Source organism: Cervus canadensis, chromosome 32, assembly GCF_019320065.1.
Source record: "Cervus canadensis isolate Bull #8, Minnesota chromosome 32, ASM1932006v1, whole genome shotgun sequence".
NCBI lineage: Eukaryota > Metazoa > Chordata > Mammalia > Artiodactyla > Cervidae > Cervus > Cervus canadensis.
Window position 1 is genome coordinate 37,353,284 of NC_057417.1, and position 22,668 is coordinate 37,375,951.

Below are 22,668 nucleotides of genomic sequence, written 5' to 3' on the forward strand. Positions count from 1 at the left end.
TGGAGCATCAGGATGGAACTAAAGTTATGCTTTGTTTTCTCCAAAGTTAGATGATTCAGCAAGGGGCCTTTGAGACTGTTGTTCTCTTTTCTAGGCCCAAAAGACTCCTTCATTTTAGACCCTGAAATCATAAGAAAAAGGGAAAAAGGGCGCTGTATCTCTCTGGCTACTTCCTGCTGGATAGGGGCGACGGTTTTGGGTCTGGAATGGAGGATCGTCCTAGGGCCCACAGTCTCCTTTTTCTGAGCTTGAGGTGAGGCTCTCGAGAAGAAGAATGGTCTTGACCTGATTTTGAGAGATGGCCCGAATCCGTTCTTGGAGAAACCTTTGAAAGAGATTAAAGAGACAGGGTCTAAATAAGAGGAATAGAATGATAAGTACCAATGGTCCCAGGAAAGGGAGCAACCAAGGGAGTATCTGTTGGAACAGGTTTTGGGGAATGTAAAGGTTTTGTAACTTTCCTGCGGCGTTCAATTCTGTCTCTAAGTTCTTTGACTCGGCCCTGGACTATGCCCGTTTCATTAACAAAATAGGAGCAGTCTTTTCCCAGGAAAAGGCAGGTCCCTCCCTTTTCTGCGGTGAGAACATCCTGAGGGGAGACAGTTACTAGGCCTATAGCAAGGATTAAGATTAGGAGTGCAGTTATGGTTAGAGAGACAGGGAGAGGCCAGTCAGGGCGAGGGGCAGAAGGCCCCAAGTTGGTGGTTGTTTGAATCTGAGGAGGAACAGTGCTCATTAGGATGTAGAATGATGTAGAGAATGAGAGTAAAGAAATCAATTTCGTCTAGAGTCAGGTTGTAGAAGGTTCCCTGGAGCCACAGTTGAGACACCAGTGTAGTCAGGTCTTTGAAGGAGGTTCCTGTCGGGGCGCTGATCCAGAGGTCTTGTAGTAGTTGGGTCAGGAACAGTTGTAGGTTGAAGAGAGTCCAGGTCATTCAGTGTCCTCTCCGATGGTTGACAGGGGTTGTCGCCGGGTGAATTTTAAGGAGGTGGGTCCTGTGAGGGAGACCTGATAGGTGTCATTTAAGGAGGGCAGCGCAGGATTAGAGGTGACCCGTTTTAGACGAGAGAGGTGTACCCAGGAGGTGACCTTTTTGAGTTTAGCTGCAGTTGGGGTAAGGAGGATGACTTTGAATGGTCCCTGCCACTTTGGGGTTAGGTCACCCTGGGGATTATCAGACAGATAGACCATGTCTCCAATTTGTAAAGGCGGCAGGGAGGCTTGGGGGTCAGGGGCAGGCAGATTGTGGTTGACGTATTTCCAGAGGGCATTGCGGAGTCGCGCCAGCAGAGGGGAGTGTAGGAGGCTTGGTATGGGAGGAGGTTTGGGGGGGGTCCAGGAGGGAGCGTGGGCCTTCATACATCACCTCAAAGGGGCCAGCCCAGGGGCTTTTTGGGCAAAGCCCGTATTCTGAGGAGAACAATTGGTAAAAGTTTAGTCCAGTCCAGATGTACCTCGAGGGTTAATTTGGTAAGGGTTTCTTTGATTATTCTATTCATCCTTTTTACCTTTCCTGAGGACTGGGGACGGTATGGAATGTGAAATTTCTAGGGTATCTGTAAGAATTGGACAAGCTGTTGGGTGACCTTGGATGTAAATTTTGGGCCATTATCAGACTGTAGGGATGAAGGCAGCCCAAACCTGGGGATAATTTTTGTGAGGAGAATTTGGGCCACTGTGTGGGCTCTTTTGTTTGTAGTGGGAAATGCTTCTATCTATCCCGAAAATGTGTCTATAAGGACTAGTAGGTATCTGACTCTCCGGACCCGGGGCATATGAGTAAAGTCTATCTGCCAATCTTGTGCTGGGAGGCTGCCTCGCATTTGATGGGTTGGAAAGGATGTCGGTTTAAGGTTGGAATTGGGGTTAGTAAGTTGACATGTTTGACAGGAGCGGGTAAGGTTATCTAAATATTGTTGGTCAGCATTGGATATGGGGAAGTGGTTACGGAGGAACTGCTGGAGTGTCTTGGATGAGGGATGAAAAAGTGAGTGTAGATAAGAGAGGATTTTTCTGGTGGTGGGAGGGTCGGGTGGAGTCAGAGCTAAGATGACAGGGGACTGGAGGGAAGGATGGGACAGTGCTATCTCCTTTGCCTTCTGGTCTGCAGCATTGTTGTAGGCTGATATGAGACTTCTCTTTTGATGTCCCCTACAGTGGAGGACAGCGGCTTTGTTTGTTAAGAGTGCTGCCTCTAGAAGTTTGTGAATCAGGTCTGAATTAATAATAGGGGATCCCTTTTGGGTTAGGAAACCTCTTTCTCTCCATATTAGGATGTTTGAGTGAAGTATGTTATAGGCATATTTGGAGTCTGTGTGTATGTTAACTCTTAGATTTTTAGCCAGAGTTAAAGCTCTGGTGAGAGCTATCAGTTCTGCCTGTTGGGAGGTGGTGTGAGGTGGCAGCGGTGAAGCTTCAATTGTCTGTGTTTTATGATTGTGACGAAGGTCTCCCTGGATGATGGCATATCCTGCTGCAAACGGCGGGGATTTTTGAGAGCTGCCATCAACGAACCAGTGTGGGGTGTCTGGGTCTAGGATGGGCTGATCTGTTACATGTTGGAAGGGGTTTTGGGTAAGATCTACTGTTAGGCTGCAGCTATGTAAGAGGGAGTCTGTTGTAGAGGACATGGGTAATAAGCTGGCGGGGTTAAGGGGAGAGCAGGGGGAGAATGAGAGCTGAGGGTCGAGGAGAAAGGCATGTAGGACCTGTACCCTGGAAGGGGGAAGGGAGAGGAAGGCCCCATGTGACAGCAAGTCTCGGAAGGTGTGTGGAGAACAGACTGTTAAAGGGGCATGTCTAGAGAGTTTATTTGCTTCGGGTACGAGGGCTGCGATGCAGCCATGGCCTGTATGCAGGGAGGCCACGCCTTGGTCACCATGTCTAGCTGTTTTGATAGATAGGCTATGGGAGCCCAGGTGTCTCTAGCCCGCTGACATAGAAGCCCCAGGGCCTGTCCTTGGTTGGAAAGTGCAAAGAGAAAGAATGGTCTGGTGTGATCTGGCAGGTGGAGAGTTGGCACTCGGAGGAGGCTCTGGGTGAGTTGGTGAAGAGGATTGGCCAGCGAGGAACGATTAAAGAGGGGCTCATCTAGACATCCTTTAGTTGCCTCATAGAGCGGCTTTGCAATGAGGGAGAAGTTGGGGATCCAGATACGGAAAAAATTTAGGAGGCCGAGGATAGACAGGAGTTCTCTTTTTGTTTTTGGAAGTGGACAGTTAATTAAGGCCTGGATTTTATCTGGGGGAATAGTTCTTTGTTGATGGGATATGGAAAGTCCCAGGTAGGTGACTTTTGTCTGGACTATTTGGGCCTTACATTGGGATACCCGATAACCCCAGGATCCTAGGGCCCCAAGGAGTTTGGCAGTATGTTGGAGGCAGAGTTTTTGGGTTGAGCTACAAAGGAGGAGGTCATCTACGTATTGGAGGAGATGACTCGGGGCTAGGTTGAGAGTCTGTAGGTCCTTTTGTAAAGCCTGTCCAAAAAAGTGAGGACTGTCTCTAAACCCCTGGGGGAAAACTGTCCATGTTAGCTGTTGGGAAACGTGAGTCTCGGGGTCTTGCCAGGTGAAGGCAAAAAGAGGTTGGGAGAGGGGGTGGAGGGGGATGGTGAAAAAAGCGTCTTTGAGATCTAATACTGTGAAGTGGGTTGCAGTCGGGGGTATGGTAGACAGAAGGGTGTAAGGGTTAGGGACTACTGGGAATGTCGGCATAATAGCCTCATTGATTTTTCTCAGGTCCTGGACCAGTCTCCAAGAGTTTGGTCCCTTTCTTACTGCCAGAATAGGGGTGTTGTGTGGTGAATGGGTAGGAATTAGGATAGAGGCTTGAAGAAGACGGTCTATGATAGGCTTAAGTCCCTTGTGGGCCTCTGGGGTGAGAGAATACTGTTGTTGGGTGATTATAGTCGAGGGGTCTTTTAGGGTAATGTGGACTGGGGGATGATGTTTGGCTATTGAGGGGTGATCAGTGTCCCAGACTTGGGGGTCTAAGGCAGGTAGATCTAAGGGAAGGTCAGGGGTGAGGGATAGGGACTGTCTAGGTGCCATTTGCATGCAGAATATAGAGACTGTATCGAGGGGGGGTATGGTAATAAAGACCCCCAATTTGGATAACAAATCTCTCCCTAGAAGTGCCATTGGGCACTGAGGCATTATAAGGAATGAGTGTATAAGGGTTGATTTTCCAAATTGACAGAGTAATGGAGGGCTGATTTTTGGCCTTAGGGGAACTCCAGAGACCCCCTTGATTGTGATTTCTGAGTCTTGAGTTGGGCCAGAGTAGGAAGTTAAGAGAAAGAAAGTGGCTCCAGTGTCTATTATAAAAGAGGTCTTTTTTCCGGCCACTACCCCGTCTACCCTAAGTTCCGAGCTCGTGTTCAAGACACGGGCCGGGGGGCTGGAATCCGGGCCCCATCATTGGAACAATTCTTGTAGAGTTGGGCTGGGGTTCCGGGGAGAAGTGGGGATCTCCTCAGATGCGCCAGGGCGTCCCTGTGGACATTCCACTCTCCAGGTCTGGGAGGTGGGGACCTCCCCAGGGGTGCCAGGGCACTCCCGGGGACAGTCCATCTTCCAGTGTCCCCATTGGCCACAGGTTGGGCATGCTTTTGTCGGGGGCCGCGGGTTTGGGCATGTCTTTGCCCAGTGTCCTGACTGGTTGCATCGGAAGCAGGGTCCAGGGGGAGTCTTAAGACCCGTTCTGGGATGACTTGGGCCAGGCTGATTTCTTTCTTTAATTGCTGCTGCCAAAAGGGCATATTTAGCTTTTCTCTCACGTTCTTTTTTTCTCTTAGCCTCCTCCTCTCTATTATTGAACACCTTGAAGGCTACTTCTAGAAGGTCTCTCTGGGGGGTCTCAGGGCCCTTTTCTAGTTGGCGAAGCTTGCGTCTGATGTCAGGGGCAGATTGGCTGATGAACTGAACATGAAGGTACAGTAACCCAGCAGGGGTAGTGATATCTAGGTTGGTATGCTTTTGGACTGCCTCTGTGAGGCGTGCCAAGAATAAGGCTGGATTTTTGTCTGCCCCTTGGGTGACTTTCCTGACTCTATCATAATTGACATGGATATGAGTATTTTTCTGCATTCCTTCTAGAATGCAGGTGATCATATGATTGAGTCTCCTGATACCTGGGTCACCGGGCTGGTAAGTCCAGTGGGGATCTAACTGAGGCACAGCCTCATCAGCAACTGGGCTGTCCCGGTCTTGGTTATGTAAATGATCAGCATGGGCTTTTGCCGCTTGCCAGATACGGTCTTTTTCATCTGGGGTGAGAGTGGCATTTAGGATATAATATACGTCACTCTATGTGAGGTTATAGGCCTGGGAGAGTCTCAGGAATTCTTTTCTGTATCTGGTAGGATTTTCAGAAAATGATCCTAACTTTTCTTCTATCTGGCTCATATCTGACAATGAAAATGGCACATGGACTCGGGTGGGGCCCTCTGGTCCTGCGACCTCTCTTAGGGGAAACATGTGCTGGGTACTGACCTTGTGGCAGGGGGGGAAGGAAGGGGGGAGGGGGAGTTGGGGAGATGGGGTAGCGGGGCTGAGGGGGAGTCAGGAGAGGTTTCGGGGCCAGTAGGTGAGTTGGATGAAGGGGAAGGAGAGGGGCGGCGGGGTGGCGGGTAGGGAGGGGGCTCGTCCGCGGGGTTGAACTCTGGGGGTGCAGAAGGTTGCTGTCTGCGGTTAGTTGAGGAAGAAGAGCCCTTTTGCTTGGGAGGCAAGGTGCATAGAAGGACCTCATGGGTGGAGCAGGCCTGGCATAGGGAGGGCCTGCTCCGAAGGGCCCAAAAGGCTTGGGCATAGGGGATCTCCGACCACTTGCCATTCCGTTTAAGGAAGTCAGTGAGATTTTGGAGAATGTTAAAGTCAAATGTGCCGACCTCAGGCCAGCGGTCTTGATTGTCTAATTGGTATTGAGGCCAAATCTGTGTACAGAGTTGCTTTAAGCGGTTAGCTTTGAGTTCAGTGAGTGAGAGTGGTTTGAGATTTTTGAGAACACAGGCCAGAGGGGAATCTTCTAGGACAGACTGGCCAGACCCCATCATTGAAAGGCAAGCAGAGGCTCCTATTGGGAACTCGAGTAGTCACCCGCAGTCACAATAGGAGTTATGAGAAGAGAGCTCTGTGTCGAGGTGGAGCGTCCCCCACCGTCGCCCACAGAGTGGCCCTGGGCCGGGGTTCCCCGGGACCCGGAGAGGACTGAATTCTAGGGCGCCTCTAGAACTCCGTCCGGATCGGATCTTACCTTAATCTAGGGGCCGGCTGGAGTGGAGTGTTGCATGTAGAGCGGTCGAATGGCAAGAGGTCCCTATTCTGGAGGTCGTCAGAGAGAGAGAGAAAAGGGGGTAAAGCCGAGGCCTGGGGGTACGCAAATCATCAATAAAGTCTTAGCACAAGACTTGCACCGCTCACGAAGGCACTAGGCGTCCCCGAGGGGAACTTAAGAGCCCTGGCAGAGAAGTGAGCTCGGAGGATGTTTGCGCTCCCAGACTCCGGGGAAAAGGGGAAAACAGTGAGAGGGAGGAAGAGTGAGAGAGAGTGAGACGAGTGCCTCGCCCCCTCCCGGGTTTCGGCACCAAAAATGTAAGGCATGGTTCCGGCGAGGCAGAAAAGGAAAGACGACCTCAACAGAAGTAGGTTACCTTTATTCAGGCAAGGAGGGGCGACAGTCGGCCTAATGACCAGGCTGAGCGCCGAAAGGGATCAGGGAGGCTTCATACTTATAGGGAGGTTTGTGGAAGCGATAAGGGAAACGTCAATCAGGCGGGATATTTTGAGTATTCTTTTGTTGAGATGACACTTGTAGTTGGGCAGGGGGTGATAAGTCTTCTGGGCGGGTGTAGGGGGTGGTAGGTTTCCGGACAGGGGGTGATAAGTCCCAGATAGATGCAGCTGGCCTGGAGCATCAGGATGGAACTAAAGTTATGCTTTGTTTTCTCCAAAGTTAGATGATTCAGCAAGGGGCCTTTGAGACTGTTGTTCTCTTTTCTAGGCCCAAAAGACTCCTTCATCCATTGTTGCAGTGAAAGGAGCCTCAGATGTCACATGGGACATCCCTGTCTGGGCCCCTCCAACCAACTTTGGTTGCTCTCCCAATTCATTCTCAGCCACCCTGTCCACCATCAATACTGGATTCCAGCCTCTTCTGTAAAACAGTGATCCGCGTCTGTCATGTTCCTGCCACCAAACTTCAGCCTGGCTCCATCACTGCTCCGAGGAAATGAAGGCTTTTCTCTCCTGTTATTTTTATTGTCCTGTTTCAGAGCTGACAAGCTTTGCGAATACAAGTTTCCTCCTCCTCTTACTTAGAAAGGGTCCTGACAGAGGCCCACATGGCTTCTGGGGCCTTTGAATTCCCAGGTCCATGGCTGGTTGAAGACACTTGGGTGTCATCCTCTTTCTGGTCTGGTCGTGACCACGCTGGGTTCCAAGCCCCCTGGGTCACCTCTGTGTAGCACTTGTGGGCCTGCTGAGGCTGTGTGACAGATTCAGAAATGGAGAGTATGACTCCACCCATGCGGGGTGAAACTCTCTCACCCAGGCCATGAGCTGTGCTCTGTAGATAAGAGGAAAAGGTGGGCCCCTGGGTGGAGAACTTGGCAGAGACACATAAAAGCCACAAGACAAAGAAATGCAACTGCTGGCCCAGCTCCCTCGCACAGGAGGACCACTCCCCTCCCCCACCACTCCAGCTTCTTCAAATGCAGATTTCTGTCCCCAACCCCCACTGTATGTAGATTCAGAGTGAGGACAAGGAATCTGCATTTTTAAATTCCCCAGGTTCTTCGCTCTCTCTTTTTGGCAACATCAAGCAACTTGAGGGATCTTAGTTCTGGGACTAGAAATTTCACTCAGGCCATGACAGTGAAAGCGCCTGATTCTAACCAGTGGACCACCAGGCAACACCCTTCGTGGGTCATCCTATGTGGGTATTCCAGTAGCAGATTTGCAGAGGCACTGGTTTTGAGATGCTGAATTCTGTGATGAGTCTGGGGTGGGGGATGGTCAATGAGGTGGCTCCATGCACTCATCACCCAGGAACATTGAGGAAGCATTGACCCCAGAGAGAGAGGGGACCAGTCAGTCCACTGTCGTCCCACCCGCATGAGCTGATGGGAGCCAAGCAGTTCCCGAGCGGGCGGCAGGGGCTCAGGTGTGGAGGGGGGAAGAGGTGTTTCAGGTGCAGGGGGGCGAGCCCTGAGACTGGGCGGTTCTGGTTCCAGTGTGCTGAACGGAGAGAAGGTGCACGAGGCCGACTGTGGAGCATCATCTATGTGTGACCAGTGATGCCGCCCAGGACGTGGGGCTGGGCGATCAGGGGTGGTCTCAGGGCTGATGTGGGGTCCCCAGCAATGTGGGGTGCTTGGGATTTCACAGACGCAGGACAGAAAGACAAACATCACAGAGGGCCTGGAGAGTCAGGCTGGGGTTCAGCATCCCGGGGTGGGCGGTGGGACCCGTCCCTAAAGACCCAAACAGCTTGGCACGGCTGTTGACAGGAGGGGCCTGGGCTGCCTGGCGCACAGCCGGGGCCTTCAGGAGGGAATGAAGGCCATCTGGGCGCTGAGCCCTCTGGCCCCTCGATCCTAAGCGAAGTGGCTGGTGTCTCCTGCCCTGGCCGGCCCCACGGGGCTTGTCGCTCACAGCCTGGCCAGCCTCCTTGCTGGGGCAACAGCCTCGCACAGCCCAGCACCTCCATGGCCTTCTCGTATGTCTTCCAGGCCCAGGACCACCATAACAAAGAACCCCAGACCCGTGTATCAACAACACACATTTCTTCTCTCACAGTGCAGCCTAGAAGTGGAAGTCAAGGTGTCAGCAGGTATGGTTCCCCTGAGAGCCCTGAGGGAAGCTGTCTTCCAGGCCTCTCCTAGGCTGGTAGATCGCCATCTCCACGTCGATACAGCGTCCTCTCCAGACATGTGTCTCCTAATCCCCCATTTTCATAAGGTCAGCAGTCACAATGGATTAGGGCCCACACTGAGGACCTTGTTTACCTTGATTCCTTGTAAAGGCTATCTCTAGATGACGTGGCATTCAGAGGACTTCAGCATAGGAATTTGGGGGGCAGCTGGATTTGGAAAGTAGAGGTGTTTCTCGGGCACAGCTGGAAGGGAAAGCTCTGAGCCTGGGGCTGGGAGCTTTAGTCGTTTACGTGTTGGAACACAGGGCTACGGGAGTCCCCACATGTCACAGGTTTAGGTTTAAGACTCCTGCAGAACTCCTGGGAAGAACATTTCTGGGAGAAAGGATAGGTCAGCTACGAGACTGCGGAACTGGGAGAACCCCCAGCATGGATGGCACTGGTGGTCAAGGGTCTGACTGCTAATGAAGGAGATGCAGGAGACCTGGGTTCAATCCCTGGGCTCGGAAGATCCCTTGGAGAAGGAAACGACACGCCACTCCAGTATCCTTGCCTGGGAAATCCCAGGGACAGAGGGACCTGGTGGGCACAGTCCATGGGGCTGCAGGGCGAACACGCCTGAGCCACACACACACATATCAAGGCGTTATCGCTTCCTGAGTCCCACCCATGTGCCAGGCCGTGTGGTGGGGCATTGAGGGGCCCTGGCCTGAAATAGAGGGGCAGGGCTGCCCCGGAAGAGAAAGGAGGGCATCCCAGGCCAAAGGAGCAGCCTGTGCAGAGACCCCAGGGGGAGAGGAGCTTGGCCAGCAGCCAAGGACTATTGTGCAGGCGTGGTGATGCAGAGCAGCGTCCTGCTGATTAGACGGGGTCTCACAGGTCAGTGAGTGTCAGTTACTCAGCTGTGTCCGACTCTGGGCCACCCCATGGACTGTAGCCTGCCAGCCTCCTTTTGCCTCTCCCTGAATTCTTTCTGAGCTGAGACACAAAGGACCAGAGTTCCTCGGGTCCCATGAAACACCACCTAGTGGTTTCAAAAGGATATCCTATGCTAATGGAGTACAAAACCTCTTCTTTACAGCATATAACCACTGAAAACTGCTGTCTCTAATTTGCATGTGCTAGTTAAAAGGTCAAAGAAGTGAGATGACTGACATTTACATAAGTAATATTTCATTGTTTCAGAATTCTCCATAGGAAGAAAGAAACTTGTGCCCAGAATCCTGGGAAATTACACCCATTGCATTAAAATCACTCCCTCCTGCACCATGAAGGACTGTTTCCTCCATATTTTCCTTGGATTTTGTTCTGTTACCTCCCCAGTTTATCTTGTACATGCACATATCAAATATCATCGGTCAAAAACTGAAACATTTCTTTGAGAGGGGAAATGTTTAGAAAGTGTATTTCATGTAACTTGCATTGAAATGAGAAATGATTTAATCTAAAAACAACAACAAAAAACAAACTCATCTTGATGTTGAAATGGGGAAGAAATTTAATGTCAAACCAAAAAAACCTTATTACATGGAGCAACATCTCCAGCGAGAGAAGTAGTATATCAGATGTAAGGTCATTATGGAAAAGAAAACATGGAAATAGGCAAGTGGAGGTTGAGCACAGGCTCACTGGAGGACTCAGGGGAAAGTCTGAGAGACTCGCATACTGATGGGGAGGTGAGGCAAGGACAGGGCCAGGAAGTCAAGGCTGCTCAGGGCCTGGCAGGGGGCGGCTCCTTGCAGCGGGGAATCTCAGGCCAGAGGGAGGCGGTCCAGCCTCAGGCCTGTCAGAGGGACCCCCTGGATGTGAAGGGGAAAGGGTGTGGCCAGAATGGGGCTCTGCCACAAGGAAGGCCAGACATGCTGCTGTCCTCCTCAGACAGGAAGGGGCAGGCCCAGGAGACAGGGACAGCCTTCCTCCTGGTCTCCTGCCTGCTGGGGCCTGAGCTGACAGCAAGCTGGGTCCCTTAGGATGCTGAGGGCACCAAGATACTAACATCAGGGTCAGGGTCCACCATGCCTCCTCCTGCTGGACCCACAGCCAGCCCTCAGGGGTCCCCCTCACCGAGAATCAGCTCACCGCCCCATCTGACAGGTCTGGAGCGACAGGCAGAGACACTGAGGGAGGCTGACCCACGGAAGCCACCGTGGTCCTTGGGGCCTCCTGCCTTCCAAGCCTCTCCCACAGCCCCGGGTCAGCAGAGCAACCCCCTCCCTGACAGCAGGTCAGACCTGGAGAAGAAAAACCTGGCCTGATGCTGTGGTGTCCTCCCTGCAGGACAGGCGGTGAGGGCAGTTAAAGGACGGGTCAGGGTCAAGGGTGAGCAGGAGGGTAAAGGCCGCTTGAGAAGATGGTTTCCAGGAAGGGAAACATGCAAGGCCTTCTGGATGAGGTGGGGCTCCTCCAGAACGACCTGGGGCTCCTAGACCTGGATGAGGTTTCCGAAGAGTTGCCCTGCACAGAAGCTGAAACCACTCAGCAATCCCCAGATGGCCTCCACCGCACAGTAGATGGCCTCTAGGATGGCCGCTGCCGTCTCCCGCAGCCAGGTCAGCACATCCCAACACCGCTGCCGCAGACTCTGCAGAAAGCCCAGGAACCGCCGCCAGGCTCTGGCCCAGATGCTCTCTTCCGGATTCTGGACCTCCAGAGAGGCAGAGACCGAGCGTCTCTGGATTCTGCAGCGTACTTCTTGCCGTGCTTCCAGAAGTAAGGCACTGGACTCCTGCTGGGATTCCTGCAGGGATGGGGGGCTGTTCAGGAACCCGCCCCTGGCAAGGCAGACTCTGATCCTGCCCTGACCGAGGCCTCCCAGTCCTTGGGAGACGCTGGGATTCAGAAACCCTCGAAAGGAAACTGCGTGCTTCCTGCCAACAGCTCCACAGACACAAGGACTTCTCCCAGAGACTGGGCCTGGCCCCTCGGTTCCCTTCGAAGAACAAACCCTGATGCTTGGTTGTACCTGCCTGTAGGTGGTTGGCCTCTGAACCCAGCACCAGGCCCACGGGGCTCATCAGGCAGGAAGCTGAGTCCAGGGCTCTGGCCCCTGTGCGCTGAGTGGGGAGGCTGATACCAGCAAGGCTGCACCACCTGAGATTTCAGGGACCCCCTTCATCCCCCACTCCAGGGAGCTCTGTGCACACGTGCCAGCACCAAGGACAAGAGAGGCCAGAGGGGACGGGAAGGAAGGCGCTGAGACAGTGGCTCCAACTCACTGGAAGGTTCTCTTGAATGTGATCTTCCAGGTATTCCACGACATCCTCGCTGAGTGCCTCCTGGGGAGAGGAAGTGTGCCGTCTGCACTCCCGCCCCGCTGCTGAGGTCAGGGGTCCCCACTGCCGCCCCCCGTGCATCCAGGTGAGTCTGAAGGGGGCCAGGGCCCCAGACCCCATACCCTGGCTGATCCAGCTCTGAGGACTACCCTTAGCAGGGGGCAAGGTCCAAACTTACCTCCATCTCGAATAGGGCTGCCTCCATCTGTTGAGAAAAACACACTGTTTGAAACACCCCCACCCTCTCTCACTTTTACCTGAACCCCAAGCCCCAGCTAGTTCTCATCTCTGCCCAGTCACCCCAATAACTAACCTTCAACCTGGGGACCATGCGTCTGGCATGCCTGCCCTGCCCTCGTTGCCCTGGGGTCCGGACACCTCCCTCAGCATCCCTGGGCCTCCGTATCCCTTCCTGTGCACTCACCTGCCACACAGGTGTGCCTTTGTCCAGTGTAAGGACTGGACGCTGAGCTGTGACCCTCATCATCACCGAGACTGTGACCCCACCCCACCTCCCTCAACCTGGGGAGGGTTCGGGGGTGGGCCACACTGACCCACCTGTGCTTCTTCTGGTTGATTTCTCATCTCAAGACAGAAATAATCCACACGGCTGTGCTGTGAACAGAGAGGGATTTGAGTAAAAGAAGTTCGGTTCTTCTCCCTGCTGGGTCCCAAGTGGGCCAGAACGCTCTCGGATTCATCCAGCAGAACCCAGGCCTCCCGAGCCCACAGATATACGTGGAGATGAGCTTCTTACCATTCGGACCCTGAGAGAAGCCAGGTTACGTGGGACTCCCTGTGGAGAAAACAGTGAAACTCAGGCTTCTGACCTTGTAACCACCGAACCTGTTTCACACGCACACACACTCACCCAAGGATGCCCCTTGCCCTGGAGTAGGCGGGTCAGCATGGTGCCCAGATGCCCAGCCCTCCGTGGCCCCGCTGAGAGCTGACCAGGGAGGAACTGGCACTGTCCTGTCCTGTCTGAGCCGCTGACGGTGACAGCGGCCAGTCTTCCCGACCTCTGACCCTGCAGACCCCCGGCCCCAGCCCCTTCCCCTCCAGACTCCAGACACTTGATGCGTCATGGAGGTGCCCCACTGACCCCTCAGGAGACTCCACATAATGGCGGGAATCTGGCGTGTCCCCGCTGCCCACTTGGACCTGGGGGTCAGTGCGGCTCAGAGCACGTGCAGGGCTCCCGTCTGCACACCCTGTGTCCGGGGGCCCATCCTGTCAGCCCCGCATCACACGTGACTGGGCAGGGAAACACCTCCCGGGTCCTGGGGACACGCAGCTGCTCGCATCGTCCTCTCACTGCGCCTGAGCACTCAGCCTGGGTCACCCCTGAGGACCACTCCCAGATCCTGGGGTTCCATGGCCCAGAGCCCCTGAGCATCTGGTCACCCTCAGAATTGAGACGGGGGATTGGTACAGAGGGCAGAGGGCACCCCAAAGGGAACAAATAGATTCTGAGCTCAGTGTGGCTTCAGCTGCTGATCTGGGCCCTGAGAGAAATGCTTTCAGTTTCCAGGAACATGTGGTCAGGCCCCGCCACTCAGGGGTTTCCAGGATGTGGAAAGGATCGGGGTGGGGTATCTTCCCTTGTGGTCCAGGGGCCAAGGCTCTCAGGACTCTGTATAGGGGGTTCGGTTGGAACCCTGGCCAGGGAACTAGACCCCACATGTTACAACTAAGATCCCTGAGACAAAAGAAATTCAATAAACATGAACACGCTTTAGAAGGAGCCCCAAGGATGGCTCATTCCTCTGACACCGCAGATGCTCCATGTCTGACTCCCCCACGAGCATGACGACTCTAATTCCTACATGCAACCTGGTCCATCGTTCCTTCCTCGGTCCCAACAGAGGCCCCCACACTGAGCTGCCCCCCAAACCGACCTCCCAGCAAGAGCCCCAGCCCCACAGCCAGGACCTGCTTCAGAAGGAAAGGGCTCAGAGCAACAGGAAACCAAAGCATGTTTGCCAACGATTATCCAGAATTTCAGGATGGCGACAGCAGAGTGTTCGACCAGGGTCATTGTGAGACTGGGCGCTTTGATGGCACAGGTCCCATGTGTGGACCCTGTGCTTCCCCAGTGGGAAGGAAATGGCAACCCGCTCCAGCATCTCTGCCTGGAGAGTCCCATGGACAGGGGCTACAGTCCCCGGGTTCACAAAGAGTTGGACACCACTGAGTGACTCACACTTTCACTTTCCCCAGCGGCCACCCCAGCAGCCACCCTAGGACCCAGGGAGGGTGGTACAGATCTGCTGTGCGCGGAGCAGTCAGCAGGGCTGGGGCTGAGCGGCTGGGAGCAGGGACAGACTGCAAAAGAGACCCCAGGCCCACTCTCCCCTCATCCCTCATAGTCACTCACCCTAGTGTAGCGCATGGTGGCTTAGGGTCCTCCCTCTGGGACCTGGTGGAGGAAGAGTGGGAGGAAGAGTGCTTCAGAGAAGCAGGCTCGCCCACCCCTTGGACGGTTCTCCACCTGCAGGTCTCCCCCACCCCCACGCCGGGCTCCCCAGAGCCCCTCAGCTGAGATCCTGCACCCAGAGCTCTGGCTGAGCACTGCACCGCTGCCCTGAGAGCCAGCAACTTAAGAGCGGCCAGGGAGGGGCGGAGCCCCTCCCAGCACATCCAGCCCTGCTGGGAAAGAGGTTGTGTGTGTTTGAAACAGAAACTGAGACAGAAACTGAAGCAGAAACGGGGGTGGGGGAGACAGAAGGAGGGGAAGACATGGAGGCAGTGGTCTGAGGGGTCGGGGCGGGGAGGGCGCGTCCCTTACGCTCGGGGTCCGGGGTCAGGGCCCCCCTCCCTGAGCTGGATCGGGATCCCTGAGCCCAGTTTGGGCCGCGTCCCCCACCATCAGCTCGAGCGAAGGGAGGGATGGGGGAAAGTCCAGACTTGGGACCATAGTTTGAGGAAGCTTCAGGGGGAGCCGATCAGGGCCCTGGATCAGACTGCACCCCACTCCACATCCAGAGAAGCTTCTGTAGCCGCCCTGCCCTCAGGAAGTCACAGGACCTGCAGGGAGCCTGAGCTGGAGACTCTCCGCGGGGCCCCGGCACCCAGGGCAGGGGCCGGGCCTGTGTGCCTGACACACAGGATGTGTCCCCTCTGAAGGGGCTGAAGTGAGCCTTGCTGACCGTCTGGGCCCCGCTCACCAGGGTCTCCTGAGCCCTGCTCGGGCCCCCAGTCCTCAGGCACCATGGCAGGGGTCTCCCTGGCCCTGGCCATCCCCACAGGGCCTGACTCTCACAGCCTGGCCCACCTCCCCTGAGACCACAGCCCCTCACAGCCCAACACAGCCATGGCCTTGCCTCCGTCTTAGAGACCCAGGGCCGCAGCAACAAAGAGCCACAGACCCGGGTCTCAGCCACACACGTTTATTCTCACAGTGGAGCCTAGAAATTGAAATCAAGGCGTCAGCAGGTAGTGGTTGCTCTGAGAGCCCTGAGGGAAGCATGTGCTCCAGGCTTCACTCCTAGGCATGTAGATGGCTGTCTCCAGGTCTACATGGCACCCTCCCTAGACAAGTATCTGTCTCCTAATTCCCCATTTTTATTTGGTCACCAGTCATAATAGATTAGGGCCCACCCTAAGGACCTCATTTACCTTGATTCCTTGTAAAGACCACCTCCAGATGACGTGGCATTCAGAGGACCTCAGCATAGGAATTTGGGGGGCAACTGGATTTGGAAAATAGAGGTGTTTCTAGGGCACATCTGGCAGGGAAAGCTCTCAGCCTGCGGCTGGGAGGTTCAGTCGTTTAGGTGTTGGGAGGAAGACAGGGCTACAGGAGTCACCACATGTCACAGGTTTGGGTTTAGGACTCCTGCAAGACTCCTAGGAAGAACGTTTCCGGGAGAAAGGATAGGTCAGCTATGAGCCTGAGGAACTGGGAGAAACCCCAGCATGGGTGGCACAGGTGGTCAAGGGTCAGACTGCTAATGAAGGAGATGCAAGAGTCCTGGGTTCAATCCCTGGGCTTGGAAGATCCCTTGGAGAAGGAAATGACACGCCACTCCAGTATCCTTGCCTGGGAAATCCCTGGGACAGAGGGACCTGGTGGGCCACAGTCCACGGGGCTGCAGAGGGGAACACGATTGAGCCACAGCACACGGCATATCAAGGCGTTATCACTTCCTGAGCCCTATCCATGTGCCAGGCAGTGTGGTGGGGCATTGAGGGGCCCTGGCTTGAAATAGAGGGGCAGGGCTGCCCTGGAAGAAAAACAAGGGCATCCCAGGCAATAGGAGCAGCCTGTGCAGAGACCCCAGGGGGAGAGGAGCTTGGCCAGCAGCCAAGGACTATTGTGCAGGCCCGGGGATACAGAGCAGCGTCCTGCTGATTAGATGGGGTCTCACAGGTCAGTGAGTGTCAGTTACTCAGCTGTGTCCGACTCTGGGCCACCCCATGGACTGTAGCCTGCCAGCCTCCTTTTGCCTCTCCCTGAATTCTTTCTGAGCTGAGACATAAAGGACCAGAGTTCCTCGGGTCCCATGAAACACCACCTAGCGCTTTCAAATGGATATCCTATGCTAAATGGAGTACAAAACCTCTTCTTTACAGCAAATAACCACTGAAAACTGCTGTCTCTAATTTGTATGTGCTAGTTAAAAGGTCAAAGAAGTGAGATGACTGACATTTACATAAGTAATATTTCATTGTTTCAGAATTCTCCATAGGAAGAAAGAAACTTGTGCCCAGAATCCTGGGAAATTAAACCCATTGCATTAAAATCACTCCCTCCTATACCGTGGAGGACTGTTTCCTCCATATTATTATTGGATTTTGTTCTGTTATCTCCCGAGTTTATATTGTACATGCACATATCCAGTATCATCGGTCTAAAACTGAAACATTTCTTTGGGAGGGGATATGTTTAGAAAGTGTATTTCATGTAACTTGCATTGAAATGGAGAAAAGATTTAAGGTGAAAAAAACTACAACAAACAAGCTCATATGGACATTAAATGGGGAAGAAATTTAATGTCAAACCAAAAAAACCTTATTACATGGAGCAACATCTCCATCGTGAGAAGTAGTATATCAGATGTAAGGTCATTATGGAAAAGAAAACATGGAAATAGGCAAGTGGAGGTTGAGCACAGGCTCACTGGAGGACGCAGGGGAAAGTCAGAGACTTGCATACTGATGGGGAGGTGAGGCAAGGACAGGGCCAGGAAGTCAAGGCTGCTCAGGGCCTGGCAGGGGGCGGCTCCTTGCAGTGGGGATCTCAGGCCAGAGGGAGGCGATCCAGCCTCAGGCCTGTCAGAGGGACCCCCTGGATGTGAAGGGGAAAGGGTGTGGCCAGAATGGGGCTCTGCCACAAGGAAGGCCAGACATGCTGCTGTCCTCCTCAGACAGGAAGGGGCAGGCCCAGGAGACAGGGACAGCCTTCCTCCTGGTCTCCTGCCTGCTGGGGCCTGAGCTGACAGCAAGCTGGGTCCCTTAGGATGCTGAGGGCACCAAGATACTAACATCAGGGTCAGGGTCCACCATGCCTCCTCCTGCTGGACCCACAGCCAGCCCTCAGAGGTCCCCCTCACCGAGAATCAGCTCACCGCCCCATCTGACAGGTCTGGAGCGACAGGCAGAGACACTGAGGGAGGCTGACCCACGGAAGCCACCGTGGTCCTTGGGGCCTCCTGCCTTCCAAGCCTCTCCCACAGCCCCGGGTCAGCAGAGCAACCCCCTCCCTGACAGCAGGTCAGCCCTGGAGAAGGAAAACCTGGCCTGATGCTGTGGTGTCCTCCCTGCAGGACAGGCAATGAGGGCAGTTAAAGGACGGGTCAGGGTCATGGGTGAGCAGGAGGGTAAAGGTCTCTTCAGAAGATGGTTTGCAGGAAGGGGAACATGCAAGGCCTTCTGGATGAGGTGGGGCTCCTCCAGAACGACCTGGGGCTCCTAGACCTGGAAGAGGTTTCCGAAGAGCTGCCCCACAGAGGAGCTGAAACCACTCAGCAATCCCCAGACGGCCTCCACCGCACAGCAGATGGCCTCTAGGATGGCCGCCGCCTTCTCCCACAGCCAGGTCAGCACATCCCAACACCACTGCCGCAGACTATGCAGAAAGCCCAGGAACCGCCGCCAGGCTCTGGCCCAGATGCTCTCTTCCGGACTCTGGACCTCCAGGGAGGCAGAGACCGAGGGTCTCTGGATTCTGCGGCGTACTTCTTGCCGTACTTCCAGAAGCAAGGCACTGGACTCCTGCTGGGATTCCTGCAGGGATGGGGGGCTGTTCAGGAACCCACCTCGGGCAAGACAGACTCTGATCCTGCCCTGACCGAGGCCTCCCAGTCCTTGGGAGACACAGGGATTCAGAAACCCTCGAAAGGAAACTGCCTGCCTTCCAGCCAACAGCTCCGCAGATACAAGGACTTCTCCCAGAGACTGGGCCTGGCCCCTCGGTTCCCTTCGAAGAACAAACCCTGATGCTTGGTTGTACCTGCCTGTAGGTGGTTGGCCTCTGAACCCAGCACCAGGCCCACAGGGCTCATCAGGCAGGAAGCTGAGTCCAGGGCTCTGGCCCCCGTGCGCTGAGTGGGGAGGCCAATGCCAGCAAGGCTGCACCACCTGAGATTTCAGGGACCCCCTTCACCCCCCACTCCAGGGAGCTCTGTGCACACGTGCCAGCACCAAGGACAAGAGAGGCCAGAGGGGAGGGGAAGGAAGGCGCTGAGACAGTGGCTCCAACTCACTGGAAGGTTCTCTTGAATGTGATCTTCCAGGTATTCCACGACGTCCTTGATGAGTGCCTCCTGGGGAGAGGAGGTGTGCGGTCTGTACTCCCGCCCCACTGCTGAGGTCAGGGGTCCCCACTGCCGCCCCCCGTGCATCCGGGTGAGTCTGAAGGGGGCCAGGGCCCCAGACCCCATACCCTGGCTGATCCAACTCTGAGGACTACCCTTAGCAGGGGGCAAGGGCCAAACTCACCTCCATCTCTCCTTGGGCTGCCTCCACCTGTTGAGAAAAAAGCACTCTGTTTAAAACACCCCCACCCTGTCTCACTTTCACCTGAACCCCAAGCCCCAGCTGGTTTTCATCTCTGCCCAGTCACCCCAATACCTAACCCTCAACCCGGGGACCATGCGTCTGGCAGGCCTGCCCTGCCCTCGTTGCCCTGTGGTCCGGACACCTCCCTCAGCATCCCTGGGCCTCCGTATCCACTCCCTGTGAACTCACCTGCCACACAGGTGTGCGTTTGTCCAGTGAAAGGACTGGGTGCTGAGCTGTGACCCTCATCATCACCGTGACTGTGACTGTGACCCCACCCCACCTCCCTCAACCTGGGGAGGGTTCGGGGTGGGCCACACTGACCCACCTGTGCTTCTTCTGGTTGATTTTCCAGCAAATCACAGAACTGATCCAAACTGGTGTGCTGTGAACACAGAGGGATTTGAGTAAAAGAAGCTCGATTCTTCTCCCTGCTGGATCCCAAGTGGGCAAGAACATTCTCGGCTTCGCCCAGAAGAACCCAGGCCTCCCGAGCCCCCAGCTATATGTGGAGATGAGCTTCTTACCATTTGGTTCCTGAGAGAAGCCACGTCATTTGGGACTCCCTGTGGAGGAAACAGTGAAACTCAGGCTTCTGACCTTGTAACCACTGAGACCTGTTTTACTCGCACACACACTCACCCAAGGATGCCCCTTGCCCTGGAGTAGGCGGGTCAGCATGGTGCCCAGATGCCCAGCCCTCCGTGGCCCCGCTGAGACCTGACCAGGGAGGAGCTGGCACTGTCCTGTCCTGTCTGAGCCGCTGACGGTGACAGCGGCCAGTCTTCCCGACCTCTGACCCTGCAGACCCCCGGCCCCAGCCCCTTCCCCTCCATACACTTGATGAATCATGGAGATGCCCCACTGACCCCTCGGGAGACTCCACATAACGGCGGGAATCTGGCATGTCCCCGCTGCCCACTTGGACCTTGGGGGTCAGTCCGGCTCACAGTGCGTGCAGGGCTCCCATCTGCACACCCTGTGTCCGGGGGCCCAACCTGTCAGCCCCGCATCACATGTGACTGGGCAGGGAAACACCTCGCGGGACCGGGGGACACTCAGCTGCCAGCATCGTCCTCTCACTGCGCCTGAGCACTCAGCCTGGGTCACCCCTGATGACCAATCCCAGATCCCGGTGTTCCATGGCCCAGAGCCCCTGAGCATCTGGTCACCCTCAGAATTGAGACGGGGGATTGGTACAGAGGGCGGAGGGCACCCCAAAGGTAACGAATAGACTCTGAGCTCAGCATGGCTTCAGCTGCTGATCCGGGCCCTGAGAGAAATGCTTTCAGTGTCCAGGAACATGTGGTCAGGCCCCGCCACATGGGGTTTTCCAGGCTATCCTAAGGATCGGGGTGGGGTTGGGGTGTTTTCCCTTGTGGTCCAGTGGCCAAGGCTCCCAGCACTCAGTGTAGGGGGGTTCGTTCCAACCCTGGCCAGGGAACTAGACCCCACACCCTGCAACTAAGATCCCTGAGACAAAAGAAATTCAATAAATACGAATAAGCATTAGAAAGAGGCTGAGGATGGCTGAAAACTCTGACACCGCATACGCTCCATGTCTAACTGCCCCATGGGCATGACGACTCTAATTCCTACACTCACCCTGGTCCATTGCTCCTTCCTCGGTCCCAACAGAGGCCCCCACACTGAGCTGCCCCCCAAACCGACCTCCCAGCAGGAGCCCCAGCCCCACAGCCAGGACGGGCTACAGAAGGAAGTGGCTCAGAACAACAGGAAACTAGCGTGTTTGCCACCAATTATCCAGATATTCAGGATGGTGACAGCAGAGCGTTCGACCAGGGACATTGTGAGACTGGGTGCTTTGCTGGCACAGGTCGCATGTTCTGACCCTCTTCTTCCCCAGTGGGAAGGAAATGGCAACCCGCTCCAGCATCTCTGCCTGAATCCCACGGACTGGGGAGCCTGGTGGGCTACAGTCCTCGGGTTCACAAAGAGTCTGAGTGACTCACACTTTCACTTTCCCCAGGGACCACCCCAGCACCCAGGGAGCCTAGGACACATCTGCTGTTCGCAGAGCATTCAGCAGGGCTGGGGCTGAGCTGCTGGGAGCAGGGACAGACTGCAAAAGAGACCCCAGGCCCACTCTCCCCTCATCCCTCGTAGTCACTCACCTTAGGGAAGCCCATGGTGGCTTAGGGTCCTCCCTCTGGGACCTGGTGGAGGAAGAGTGGGAGGAACAGTGCTTCAGAGAAGCAGGCTCGCCCACCACCCTGGACGATCCTCCGCCTGCAGGTCTCCAGCACCCCCACGCCCCACTCCCCAGAGCCCCTCACCTGAGATCCTGCACCCAGAGCTCTGGCTGAGCACTGCCCTGCTGCCCCTGAGACCAGCAATTTAAGAACTGGCCAGGGAGGGGCGGAGAGGGTGAATCCCTGCTGGGAAACAGGTTGTGTGTGTTTGAAACAGAAACTGAGACAGAAATAGAAGCAGATACGGGGGTGGGGGGGGGGAGACAGAAGGAGGGAAAGACATGGAGCCAGAGGTCTGAGGGGCCGGGGCGGGGAGGGCGTGTCCCTTACACTCACTCGGAGTCCAGGGTCAGGGCCCTCCTCCCTGAGCTGGATCCCTGAGCCCAGTCTGGGCCGCGTCCCCGCACCATCAGCTCGAGCGCAGGGAGGGATGGGGGAAAGTCCAGACTTGGGACCATAGTTTGAGGAAGCTTCGGGGGGAGCCTAGCAGATCCCTGGATCAGACTGCACCCCACTCCACATCCAGAGAAGCTTCTGTAGCCGCTCTGCCCTCAGGAAGTCACAGGACCTGCAGGGAGCCTGAGCTGGAGACTCTCCGCGGGGCCCCGGCACCCAGGGCAGGGGCCGGGCCTGTGTGCCTGACACACAGGATGTGTCCCCTCTGAAGGGGCTGAAGTGAGCCTTGCTGACCGTCTGGGCCCCGCTCACCAGGGTCTCCTGAGCCCTGCTCGGGCCCCCAGTCCTCAGGCACCATGGCAGGGGTCTCCCTGGCCCTGGCCATCCCCACAGGGCCTGACTCTCACAGCCTGGCCCACCTCCCCTGAGACCACAGCCCCTCACAGCCCAACACAGCCATGGCCTTGCCTCTGTCTTAGAGACCCAGGGCCGCCACAACAAGGAGCCACAGACCCGGGTCTCAGCCACACACGTTTATTCTCACAGTGGAGCCTAGAAATTGAAATCAAGGCGTCAGCAGGTAGTGGTTGCTCTGAGAGCCCTGAGGGAAGCATGTGCTCCAGGCTTCACTCCTAGGCATGTAGATGGCTGTCTCCAGGTCTACATGGCACCCTCCCTAGACAAGTATCTGTCTCCTAATTCCTCATTTTCATCAGGTCACCAGTCATAATGGATTAGGGCCCACCCTAACCACCTCATGCTAACTTGATTCCCTGTAAAGACCCACCTCCAGATGCTGGTGGTTAGGATTCACTGTGTGAATTTAGGACAACACGATTCAGTGTCTCATATTCTTGAAGAGGAACTGGCCTCCTGATGGGCCACCTGTGTGCACCCCATGGGGACAA

General features: G+C 55.3%; 2 protein-coding genes across 2 annotated transcripts in view; both read right to left on the bottom strand.

Moving 5' to 3' along the window:
• Positions 1–14,833, bottom strand: part of LOC122432994 — a 48,379-nt gene extending 33,546 nt beyond the window's left edge. The window contains exons 1-5 of the mRNA XM_043455372.1: positions 14,691–14,833; positions 14,527–14,571; positions 12,904–12,942; positions 12,705–12,761; positions 12,325–12,351 (exon numbers count right to left, since the gene is read on the bottom strand). Of these exons, the coding sequence (XP_043311307.1) occupies positions 12,325–12,351; positions 12,705–12,761; positions 12,904–12,942; positions 14,527–14,541 (138 nt within the window). The 5' untranslated portion in view covers positions 14,542–14,571; positions 14,691–14,833. The remainder of the gene's footprint in view (positions 1–12,324; positions 12,352–12,704; positions 12,762–12,903; positions 12,943–14,526; positions 14,572–14,690) is intronic.
• Positions 14,834–17,118: 2,285 nt separating this feature from the next.
• On the bottom strand, positions 17,119–21,577 carry LOC122432995. The gene is made up of 7 exons (XM_043455383.1): positions 21,449–21,577; positions 21,287–21,328; positions 19,679–19,717; positions 19,480–19,536; positions 19,092–19,118; positions 18,857–18,916; positions 17,119–18,377 (listed from the first exon to the last, which is right to left on the bottom strand). The coding sequence occupies exons 2-7, from the start codon at positions 21,299–21,301 to the stop codon at positions 18,063–18,065; spliced, it is 513 nt and encodes a 170-aa protein (XP_043311318.1). The 5' UTR covers positions 21,302–21,328; positions 21,449–21,577; the 3' UTR covers positions 17,119–18,062.
• Between the last annotated feature and the right edge of the window lie 1,091 nt (positions 21,578–22,668).